This window comes from Ovis aries, chromosome 18, assembly GCF_016772045.2.
Source record: "Ovis aries strain OAR_USU_Benz2616 breed Rambouillet chromosome 18, ARS-UI_Ramb_v3.0, whole genome shotgun sequence".
NCBI classification, from domain to species: Eukaryota; Metazoa; Chordata; class Mammalia; order Artiodactyla; family Bovidae; genus Ovis; species Ovis aries.
Genome location: NC_056071.1, coordinates 54,121,926 through 54,134,473, shown reverse-complemented (window position 1 = coordinate 54,134,473; position 12,548 = coordinate 54,121,926). Strand labels below are relative to the sequence as shown.

The 12,548-nt window shown below is 39.9% G+C and overlaps 1 protein-coding gene across 1 annotated transcript in view; it reads left to right on the top strand.

Moving 5' to 3' along the window:
- Positions 1-12,548, top strand: part of CATSPERB (cation channel sperm associated auxiliary subunit beta) — a 134,499-nt gene that overhangs the window by 111,182 nt on the left and 10,769 nt on the right. The window contains 3 exon segments of the mRNA XM_060401528.1: positions 4,901-5,098; positions 5,851-5,961; positions 11,475-11,585. Coding sequence (XP_060257511.1) covers positions 4,901-5,098; positions 5,851-5,961; positions 11,475-11,585 — 420 coding nt within the window.

The following is a 12,548-nucleotide window of genomic DNA, read 5'->3' as shown; positions in this document are numbered from 1 at the left end:
TGAATTTTCCATTTTTTCCTTTTTCCCCTGAAACTAGGAGAGCATTATATATACACTTTTAAAAATTTGCTCCTTCTGAGAGGTTGATAATGGTCCGAGGCCCTCAAGGAGAAAGGGATAAATTTTTTTTTCTACATTCCCTCATCTTACTCACATAAGATGTTTTTTCCTTAAGCTCTGAATTGTTATTGCAACAATCTATTTCTTCTAAGATTAACTTTCTTTAATCCCAGAGCTAATGATTACACAACAAAGCAACTCATTTGCTCAAGGGTATGTTTTTCCTTAAAGTCTATACTAATGATTATATAACAGCAATATATCCTGCTTAAGGCCATGTTTCTCCTTAAGAACCTTCTGACTAATCCTATTATCTTAAAATGTATGTTATGGGAGTGGGTCTGGTAAAACCTTTCTATTGTTAGTAACCAATTGAAAAAGTATATAAAGTGAAGTTGCTCAGTTGTGTCGGACTCTTTGCGACCCCATGCACTGCAGCCCACCACATTCCTCCATCCATGGGATTTTCCAGGCAAGAGTACTAGAGTGGGTTGTCATTTCCTTCTCCAAAGGATCTTCCCACCCCAGGGATTGAACCCGGGTCTCCTGAATGGTAGGCAGATGCTTTACCTTCTGAGCCACCAGGGAAGTCATCAGGGAAAAAGAATATAAGGCCTTGATAAAACTATCAAGAGTGGGACACTCTTCCCCCTTCTGATGTCTATTTCAGAAGCTTTCTGTGTCTCTTTTTCACTGTAATAAAACTTCTGCCACATGAAGCTCTGACTGCCTGGATCCTCTTCTCTGGTCCTGAAGCTAAATTCTTTTCTTCAGAAATCACAAATCTGACACCATTCACTGTAAGCTATTACTTCCACTTAATTTTATGGTAGAATCCTTTGTGTCAATAAATATTTTTGTATATACTAAAATTTGTCTATCATGAAAATTTTCAGATATAGACAAAAGATGAATTTCCATATACCTATTTCTCAAATTAAACAGTCAGGGTTTTGACACTTGTTTTATCATTCTAATTTTTTTTTTTGGTTTATATTCTGACCAATGATATTCAGAATTCATTTATATTCTGTTATAATACAATATATTATATTCTGTTAAATGAATAGCAACTTCATGTCACTTCACTCCTATATGTTTCCATGTTGTTGTTCAGTTGCTAAGTCATGTCCAACTCTTTGCAACTCCATGGACTATAGCATGCCAGGCTCCTCTGTCCTCCACTGTCTCCAGGAGTTTTCTCAAATTCATACATATATGCCATCATACACATCTTCAAAAATATGTGTATAATCTTTCACATAACAAGAATACCATTTTCACCCTTGAAATTTTTTAAGCTAAATTTGTTTTGATATTCTATAAAGTCCAATCCATAAGCAAATTCCCCCAATTTTCTCCAAAAAATTGTTCATGGTTGGTTTGAATTGGGATCCAAACAAGAGTCACATAGTCTGTGGTTATTTATTCATCTCTTTTCATCAAAAATAGGTATTGCTCCATTATCTTCCCCTGTCATTGAAACGCTGCTGTTGAGTCAGTTATGTTGCAGAGTCTCCAGTATTCTGGATGTTTCTGTTTGCTTACTTATTTCTTATTGAACTTGGCAGAATTCATTAAAAATTGTTATTTTTAATGGAATACAGAGTTTGGGGATAGGGACAAAACTACCAGAGTTACTATATCTCTACAATTATTAGTATCTCTACATTTTTTAATTTCCAGAAATACTTGAGAATTTCAAACAGAATTTATCAAATTTTGTTGAGTGTTTAATGTTGTGCAAGGTGAAAATATGTTTTCTGTACACAAATTTCTACTAAAAACATATCTTTGTGAAATACGTTGATGGCTAAGTGAATATCTTCTTTTCAGAATGTATACCAATGGAAGTTATTTTATTCGTATTATCAAAGCAAATGTCCACAGGCTCATCAATGAAAGAGAAAGGCCTTGCTATTCTAAGTTGGTTTTATATCCAACTACATCCAATTATAGTGTTTATTTAATAATAAACACTTGATCCTTGTTCATTTTCAAATGGTCACCCACAGCCAATTAGATTGGGATGTATTTCTTCCTGGAAAAGAATACGTCTTCTGTTAAGATTTATTCTAAAACAGATCATTATGGTCAAATTTATGACTCTATTTTTGTCTTCTATTATATTATCATTCTTTTTTATTTCTTTTCATTTTCTATATTCTTTAGTTGATTACTGTCCTAGTTTGCCAGGGCTGCCATAACAAATACAATGGACTGAGTGGCTTAAGCAACAGAAATTTATTTTCTCACCGTTCTGGAGGCTAAAAGCCAAGAGCAAGGCATTGGCAGGGTTGGTTTCTTCTAAAGCCTTTGTCCTTGGATTGCAGATGGCTGACTCCTCCCTGTGTCTTCACTTGGTCTCCTCTCTGTGCGTGTGTGTTCAAATTTCCTATTGTTATGTGATGGCCATCATATTGGATTAGAGCCCACACTAATTATCTCATCTTAATTTAATTACCTCTTTTAAGGCCTTAAATTAATTACCTCCTTAGGCCTTTGAACAAAGAATGTTCAAATTAACACACAATTACACTCATTTCACACACTTTTTTTTTGAGCAAAGTAATGCTCAAAATTCTCCAAGCTAGGCCTCAAGAGTATGTGAACTGAGAACTCCCAGATGTTCAAGCTGGATTTAGAAAAGGCAGAGGAACCAGAGATCAAATTGCCAACATCCGCTGGATCATGGAAAAAGCAAGAGAATTCCAGAAAAACATCTACTTCTGCTTCATTGACTACACTAAAGCCTTTGACTGTGTGGATCACAACAAACTGGAAAATTCTTAAAGAGATGGGAATACTAGACCACCTTGCCTGCCTCCTGTGAAATGTATGCAGGTCAAGAAGCAACAGTTAGAACTGGACATGGAACAATGGACTGTTTCCGAGTTGGAAAAGGAGTAAGTCAAAGCTGTATATTGTCACCCTGCTTATTTAACTTATATACAGAGTACATCATGCAAAATGCCAGGCTGGATAAAGCACAAGCTGGAATCAAGTTTGCTTGGAGAAATACCAATAACCTCAGATATGCAGATGACACCACCCTTATGACAGAAAGAGAAGAGGAACTAAAGAGCCTCTTGATGAAGAGACATTAATTTGTCAACAAACGTCCATCTAGTCAAGGCTATGGTTTTTCCAGTGGTCATGTATGGATATGAGAGTTGGACTATAAAGAAAGCTAAGTGCTGAAGAATTGATGCTTCTGAACTGTGGTGTTGGAGAAGACTCTTATGGCAATGATGACCCTGTATGCAAGACAGCAAAAAAGACACAGATGTGTATAATGGACTTTTGGACTCAGAGGGAGAGGGAGAGGGTGGGATGATTTGGGAGAATGGCATTGAAACATGTATACTATCATGTAAGAATCGAATCGCCAGTCTATGTCCGACGCAGGATGCAGCATGCTTGGGGCTGGTGCACGGTGATGACTCAGAGAGATGTTATGGGGAGGGAGGTGGGAGGGGGGCTCATGTTTGGGAACGCATGTACCCCCATGGTGGATTCATGTCAATGTATGGCAAAACCAATACAGAATTGTAAAGTAAAATAAAGTAAAAATAAATAAATAAATAAATAAATAAATATATATATATATATATATACACACACACATGTATAGCAAAAAAAAAAAAAAAAAGAGTCCCTTGGACTGCAAGGAGATCCAAACAGTCGATCCTAAAGGAGATCAGTCCTGGGTGTTCATTGGAAGGACTAATGTTGAAGTTGAAACTCCAGTACTTTGGCCACCTGATGCGAAGAGCTGACTCATTTGAAAAGACCCTGATGCTGAGAAAGATTAAGGGCAGGAGGAAAAGGGGACGACAGAGGATAAGATGGTTGAATGGCATCACCAACTCAATGGACATGGGTTTGGGTGGACTCTGGGAGTTGGTGATGGACAGGGAGGCCTGGTGTGCTGCAGTTCATGGGGTCACACAGAGTCAGAGATGACTGAGTGACTGAACTGAACTGAACTGATGAAGGTGAAAGAGGAAAAAGCTGGCTTAAAACTAAACTTTAAAAAAAAACGAAGATCGTGGCATCCAATCCCATCATTTCATGGCAAATAGATGGGGAAACAATGGAAACAGTGACAGATTTTATTTTCTTGGGCTCCAAAATCACTTCAGATGGCAACTGCAGCCATGAAATTAAAAGATGCTTGCTCCTTGGAAGGAAAGCTATGACCAACCTAGACAGCATATTGAGAAGTAGAGACATTACTTTCCCAACAAAGGTCCATCTGGTCAAAGCTAAGGTTTTTCCAGTAATCATGTATGTTTGTGAGCATTGGACCATAAAGAAGGCTGAGCACCAAAGAACTGATGCTTTTGAACTGTGGTGCTGGAGAAGACTCCTGAGAGTCTCTTGGACTGCAAGGAGATCAAACCAGTCAATCCTAAAGAAATAAATCCTGAATATTCATTGGAAGGGCCGATGCTGAAGCTGAAGCTCCAATACTTTGGCCACCTGATACGAAGAGCTGACTCATTAGAAAAGACCCTGATACGGGGAAAAATTAAAGGCAGGAGAAGCGGACGACAAAGAATGAGATGGTTGGATGGCATCACCAACTCAATGGACATGAGTTTGAGCAAGTTCTGGGAGTTTGTGACGGACAGGGAAGCCTGGTGTGCTGCAGTCCATGGGGTCTCCAAAGAGTCGGACACAACTGAGTATATGAACAATGACAACAAAAAGGCCTTATCGCCAAATATAGTCCCATTCTGAGATACTGGAGGTCGGGACCTCAACATACGGTACAGGCACAGTTCAGTAGGTAACAGTTACTTTAATTAACCTTCATTTATTTGGCTATTTCCAGGGTTCAACTTCACTGGAGTTTATTGTCTGGGGAGCATCGACTGAGTGCTATGTTACAACATTCGTGCCAATGTTGAAAAGCAGCTGTAGTTATCTCAAGTCTATGCATCACATTCCTAGTGAAATTATCCCCTTGGAAGACTGGATGAGTGGAGTTTACGTGAACAGTCAGGGTTTTAATATGATCAAAGTTTTGCCGGTAAGAAACCTAAGCAGTTCCAGTGATATGTTACTTTTGTGTGACTAGCTGGCCATTCGGTCTTAGCATTTCTTTCCTGAATTACTCAGAACACTTCAGTTATTTTTCAACCCTTGTGTCATTTTGAGGATATGATGACTAAAATGTGAAAATGTTCTGAACTAATGGTTTTTCTTAGTGTAATAGTCTCATCATTATTTTCTACTATATTATGGTGGCATAATCTTGGGCTTTCACAGTGTATACAGTTATTTGCCCTTAAGCTGACTCATACTTGTCTTGAGCTGATATATCTTACTGGTCCCATTTCAATGTAGTAACAATTTTAATTTTTGTCTCATCAGAACACGTGACTGTTTTTAAAATATTAATTACTGCTCTTTGTTAACTGATTACTTATAATTTTCTTTGTAACAAAAAATCCCAAATTATTACCCAAACCATCAATTATTTAGTAAATAACTGAATTATTTATTAAATATGTCACTAAGACTCTTAATAAGATTTTTAAACTTTGTTGCATGACTTCACGACAGCTACCTTAGTCTCTAAAACTTTTTTCACTTATTTACAAGGTCCAAGTTGTATTAGCATGGTTGAGGGAGTGCTGGGGGAAAAGAAATTTACTTAAATACAAGGAGCTAAAAGTGAAATATCTGCTTTGAATGCTTTTCTGGAAAATCAAGATTTTTAAATTAAAGACTTGGTAAATAACAATGAAATTTACAGTATCTTTGTTTGATCATTTTCAGATAAACTACAGGCCTCCATCTAATATGGGAATTGCTATTCCACTTACAGATAATTTTTATCATGTAGATCCTAGCAAACCCATACCAAGAAATCTATTTTACAAGTCGAAGGTAAATATTTTTTCTGCAGATAAACTAGTATTTATCTTAATTCAAGAAACCATTCAGTAAAATTACAGATGAACAGACCTAGCTGCAGAGATTAGATGAGAAGGTGCGTTAAGCATAATATGACCTATACAGCAGTGCTGCTTCTCCTTCCCCTCCCCCTCCTCTCCTCCTCCCTTACTACCGCCACTACTACGATTACTACTGCTGTCCCTGTTCTTCCTGCTACTACTTTAGCCCTTTCTTCTCTCTTTTTTTTATGTATTATTATTTTTTTTTTTTACTTTACAATATTGTATTGGTTTTGCCACACATCAACATGAATCCACCACAGGTGTACACGTGTTCCCAATCCCTAACCCCCCTCCCACCTCCCCCCCAACACCATCCCTCCGGGTCATCCCAGTGCAACCAGCCCCAAGCATCCTGCACCCTGCATCGAACCTAGACTGGCGATTCGTTTCTTATATGATATTATACTGCTATTTCTGGATTTGGTTTTGGAACCGAACAGTCTAAATGGACTCTTTCCCCTTAACCTCTCCCAAACTCCCACTTGAATTTCAAAGAGCATAAGGGGTATGAGAATATTGTTTTTTGTTTGTATGTTTTGTTTAATGAAAGAGCCCCAAAGCATCTCATAGTTTGAGCCCTGTAAAAGGAATGATGTCCCAAAGGAGAGAAGAGTGTTTGCTCCAACATAGACTCATTTCCTGCCTAGAAAATAACCAAACCCCAGCAGCACTCTGCCTCTCTCGAGTTCGAGTGAACAAAGTAGAGAGAACAGAGAGAAGCCACTAGGTTCAAAAGGAAAGTGCATCATGGGGTGGCTGCCCAAGGGAACCTCATAGATACCTGTGAAATCTCCCTCCAGAAAAACACACCTGCGTATATATATGGACACGTGGACATTCATATTCATTCTTGAACGTACGTGCACACACAAAGACAGAAAATGGCTGTTCCTTTTGTTCAAAACTCTTCATCTCCCTGTCTCATTCAGAATAAAAGCTTTATTCTTACAGTGGTTTATAAGGTCCTCCATTGTTTAGCCTTGGATTTGCATCTGACCTGATTCCCCCCAGGTCAGTCTGCTCTGGCCATGTTGGCCTCCTTGCTATTCTTTAAACCTACTACATGTATTTTCACCTCAGGGTCTTTAAGCTTCAGAAATTTCCTCTGTCTGGAATGCACTTCTGCCAGATATCACATGGCACATCTCATCACCATCTTCAGGCTTTTGCTTAAATGTTGCCATCATTGTGAGGCCTTCCTTGACCACTCTGTTTAAAACTGTACCATCCACCTCCACTGATACCAGTCTTGCCCCTCTTCCCTGCCTTATTTTTCTTCATTGCCCCTTTTACAATTTTACGTGTTTTACCAGTTTATTTATTGTAAGAAACGCCACGGGAAGAAGGAGTTACCCCTATGGACCATTGATCAGGGCCTTTTATTGGGCAGTCGCTCTCGGGCAGAACTCCCGGGGGCGGGTAAGCAAGGGGGCGGCTGCGGGGGGGGGGGGGGGGGGGGGGGGGGGGTCGGTCTGCAAAGCAAAGGGAGTCTGCGGGGTAAAGGGAGTCTGCGGAGTCTGCAAGGGTGGGGAAGGGTTTTATAGCCCGGGCCAGGGCTCCCATATAAGGAAGAAAACATGGGCTCAGCGGTGATTGGTGTCCAAGGGCTCCGTGTCAGCTCCTGATTGGACGGCGAGGGCTTCGTGTCGGCTCCTGATTGGTCGGCTTGGTTGCCAGGCCGTCTCCGGGGCATGTCTGCAGCACTCTCTGCCAGGACATGTCCCGACACGCCTCAACACGCCTGACCTTGCCCTGACCTTTCATCCTGACCTTGCCCTGACCTTTCATTTATTAGATTTCATTAAAAGGTAAGCTACATAAGACAGGGTTATTACTGAGGATTTTTAATCAGTTTTATTCTCTCTGCTATCTTTAGTGTCCCTTGAAGATGGCTCAGTGGTAAGGAACCTGCCTGCAAATGCAGGAGATGTAAGAGACATGGGTTCAATCCCTGCACTGGGAAGATTCCCTGGAGGAGGGCATGGTAACCCACTCCAGTATTTTTGCCTGGACAGAGGAGCCTGGCAGGCTACGGTCCATAGGATCTCGGAGCAGAACACAACTGAAGCGACTTGGCACGCATGCATCTTTAGTACCCAGAAAAGTGCCAGACATAGGAAGTGCTTAAAAATTGTTCAACAAACTAATAATACACATTTATACACACTCTATTACACACACACACACACACACGCACACATACACACATGTACATACACAACATGAGACTGACTTGTTTAACCTTAGATTTCAGGGTAAAAATCTCTGTTCCAGGCAATGAGCAACTCAAATACTGAATTCTTCAATTCTAGTCTCTTCCAAAGATGAACTCTGCTATGTCACTAGAATCAAGCCTTCTCCATTGAAATATGAGTTTAATATATTTACATGGAAATCCTTAGTTTGGGTTTTCTCTTTTTTTCTTCTGGATTTTCTTGGGAGTTGAATAGGAAATTATCTAATTTACATACAAGTAAATAACAGATTTCGGTGGACCTTTTCTATATTCAACAAATGTTAATTTCACACTCCAGCATTTCCAGAGTCATCAGACACTGTACAGATATTTTCTAGAGAGACAACAGTGAACTAGATAAACATGACATCTTTGAGGATCTTTAATGGGGGAGAATAAGCTTTGAAAACTATACAGGCCATGGGGCCACAAAGAATGGCACATGACAGAGCAGCAAACACTTTCACTAATACTTTCACTTTCAAGTTTTGAAGGCTATACAAATTAAATAGCATCACCTAGTGGGGCAGACTAAAAATGTATGTAATTCTGCCTCTGATCACCTGGGGGAAAAGTGCACCTGGACCAATGCTGTAACTTCTCGTTACACTGACATCATCCCCTTACTAGGCAATCATGTGTAACATCATTCGAGACACACAGTTTACAGTTAGACTCCCCAAGGATAAGCAGACAAATGCTTTCAAACTGTGGTGTTGAAGACTCTTGAGAGTCCCTTGGACAGCAAGGAGATCAAACCAGTCAATCCTAAAGGAAATCAACCCTGTATATTCATTGGAAGGACTGATGCTGAAGCTAAAACTCCAATACTTTGGCCACCTGTCATGACACCACCCTTATGGCAGAAAGTGAAGAGGAGCTAAAAAGCCTCTTGATGAAAGTGAAAGAGGAGAGTGAAAAAGTTGGCTGAAACCTCAACATTCAGAAAACGAAGATCATGGCATCTGGTCCCATCACTTCATGGGAAATAGATGGGGAAACAGTGGAAACAGTGTCAGACTTTATTTTTGGGGGCTCCAAAATCACTGCAGATGGTGATTGCAGCCATGAAATTAAAAGACACTTACTCCTTGGAAGAAAAGTTATGACCAACCTAGACAGCATACTAAAAAGCAGAGACATTACTTTGCCGACTAAGGTCCATCTAGTCAAGGCTATGGTTTTTCCTGTGGTCATGTATGGATGTGAGAGTTGGTCTGTGAAGAAAGCTGAGCGCTGAAGAATTAATGCTTTTGAACTGTGGTGTTGGAGAAGACTCTTGAGAGTCCCTTGGACTGCAAGGAGATCCAACCAGTCCATTCTGAAGGAGATCAACCCTGGGATTTCTTTGGAAGGAATGATGCTAAAGCTGAAACTCCAGTACTTTGGCCACCTCATGCGAAGAGTTGACTCATTGGAAAAGACTCTGATGCTGGGAGGGATTGGGGGCAGGAGAAGGGGACGACAGAGGATGATGTGGCTGGATGGCATCACTGACTCAATGGACGTGAGTCTGAGTGAACTCCGGGAGATGGTGATGAACAGGGAGGCCTGGCGTGCTGCGATTCATGGGGTCGCAAAGAGTCGAACACGACTGAGCGACTGAACTGAACTGAACTGAACTTGGCCACCTGATGGGAAGAACTGACTCATTGGAAAAGACCCTGATACTGGGAAAGATGGAGGGCAAGAGGAGAAGGGAACAACAGAGGATGAGGTGGTTGTATGCCATCATCGACTCAATGGACATGACTTTGAGCAAACTCCAGGAGATGGTGAAGGACAGGGAAGCCTAGTGTGCTGCAGTCCATGGGGTCACAAAGAGTTGGACATCACTGAGTGACTGAACAATGATGATCAACAACAAATATTTGAAAAAAAAAACTTCCACAATAAGAAAGAAGCATAATCTCAACAACTTAAAAAACTGTGCCTCAAAAAACAGTATCATAAATACAAGCAAACTTTAGAATAAGCATAGTAATTATTTCAGAACAATTCAAGGAACCATTGTAATGATGAAAAAAATGGGGACAGAATCACACACATACACACACACAAAATGTCAAAAATTGAAAATATAATTGTGAAACCAACAGTTCAAGAAGATTCAAAGAACCTAATGAACCCAACTAAGCAGCAAATTAGTTCTGAAATGAAATAGTGGTAATGATTGAACAACATTGTGAATGTACTAAAGCCCACTGCATTGTACACTTGACAATGATAAATTTTATCTCAATAGAAAGAAGAAAAAAGAAGCAATGGGGAAAAGAATGGTAATCTTATAAAAAGAAGGAAGAATAACTTTTTTTAGAAATAGAGTTGATTATCAAAATCAAAAGCCAGTTCTTTGCCAAAATGAATAAACTAACCTCTAGCAAGAGTGATCAAATGAAAAAATGAAGAACATGTGGATGGCTACAGTGGGGATTTTAACAGCATTAGTGACTGTGATGAGGAGAGACAAGTACAAAATAATATGTTTGAAGACTACCCATAGTCTGCAACACGGCATGCCAGGTCTGCTCCTTTAGGTCTCAGCTTCCATGCTAGTGATGGGAGCGGCCAAGGACAGGGAGGTGAGCATCCTAGTTAGTGCATTCAGAATGACACGGGCTGGACTTCCCTGGTGGTACGGTGGATAGGAATCTGCCTGCCGATGCCGGGGACACAGGATCGGCCCCTGGTCTGGAGGATCCCACATGCCACGGAGCAGCTAAGCCTGTGCGCCGCAACTACTGAGCCCACGCTCTAGAGCCCAGGAGCCACAACTGCTGAAGCCTCTGCATCCTGCAGCCCGTGCTCCATAACAAGAGAAACCACCACAGTGAGAAGCCCGGGCACCTCAACAAAGAGGAGCCCCCACTCACCACGGCTAGAGGAAACCTGTGCACAGCAAGAAAGACTCAGCGTACCAAATATAAAGTGATTTTTTTTTAATGATACAAGCTTTCTGGTCCCCTGCCTGTCGACTCTAGGGTAACCCTGAGGTAAGCAGCTGAGTGATACTTGGATTCCTTACTAAGCAAGGAGACAAAATTCAGAAATACTGTGCTTTTACCTTATTATTAATGGACTTTTCCCCTTTGACCTTCTCAAAGTTTTATTCATTCAGGGAACAAATATTTATTTCATATTTACTCGGTCTGCAGAAATTCTGCCACCAAAACCAGCACATCGACCTATTTTAATTCTATTTGCAGAGATCTGGTAAATTCAAACAGTGTGCAAATGCAACTACTCGGAAGGAGTGTAATTGTACAAATGATCAGAAGTTTTCATATGCTGTTGCTTTCTCAGATTGTCGAGAAAAGGTAAGATAATCTTTAATTTCCTGAAGACACAGTGCTTTCATATTAATAAGATTTTGAAATGTGCATTTTGGTTAAACATGAAACCTAAGACGTAGAAATAATGTCTTACTGTGACATAGAATTAAAGATGACATCAAGCTAAAAAGATAGTAATTTAAATGTTCCCAGACATAGTAATTCTCTCGCAAAGAGTCACACACAATTGAGCGATTAAACTGAACTGAGACATAGTAATTAACCTCATCTGTAAAAGAGAATAAAACTTGCATTGCCCTGTTCATTTCACAGGTTCTTATAAAGATACACACATGCATATATCTATATGATAGCAATTTATAACCTGTCAAGAACTACACTAGATTGTGGTAAATATTGATTTATTCAAAAAAGTATTGAGTATATAATATGTATCAGGCTCTGGAATATCAAACTTGAAGCTCAAGGTAGTAGTGACAAACTAGAAGACAGTATAATATGCTGGTTAAGAGAGTGGGTTCTATGTCAAATAGTTCCTTCTGTTAGTCTCCAAGCATTCAGACATGTATCAGGTTGATGTTGGTGTCTGCATTAGCTGACTCAACCTATGCCCTTGGTATAACTTTTAAGTAGATCTGTTTCAAAGTCCTTGTCAGACTACATACGACATTATTTTAAGTGATTTCATTGTTTTGTTTTTATATAAAAATAAAATCATGTACCATAATATTGGGCATAGAGTCAGCATTCAATAAATTGCAAAGGTTGCTATTATGTGCCACCACAACTCCACGCTTACTGAATTCCACTATTTCTTGAGCATTTACTTCTACCATATACTGCTCTAAGGCTTCTCCATGACTTGTCTCATTTCGCTAGAGGCACACAGAAGCCTGGTAATTTGCTAAAGATCATATCACTAATATGTGATGGAGCTAGATTTCAACTCTAGAGCCTGAGTTTAACGAGTATGATGGAAAGATCATG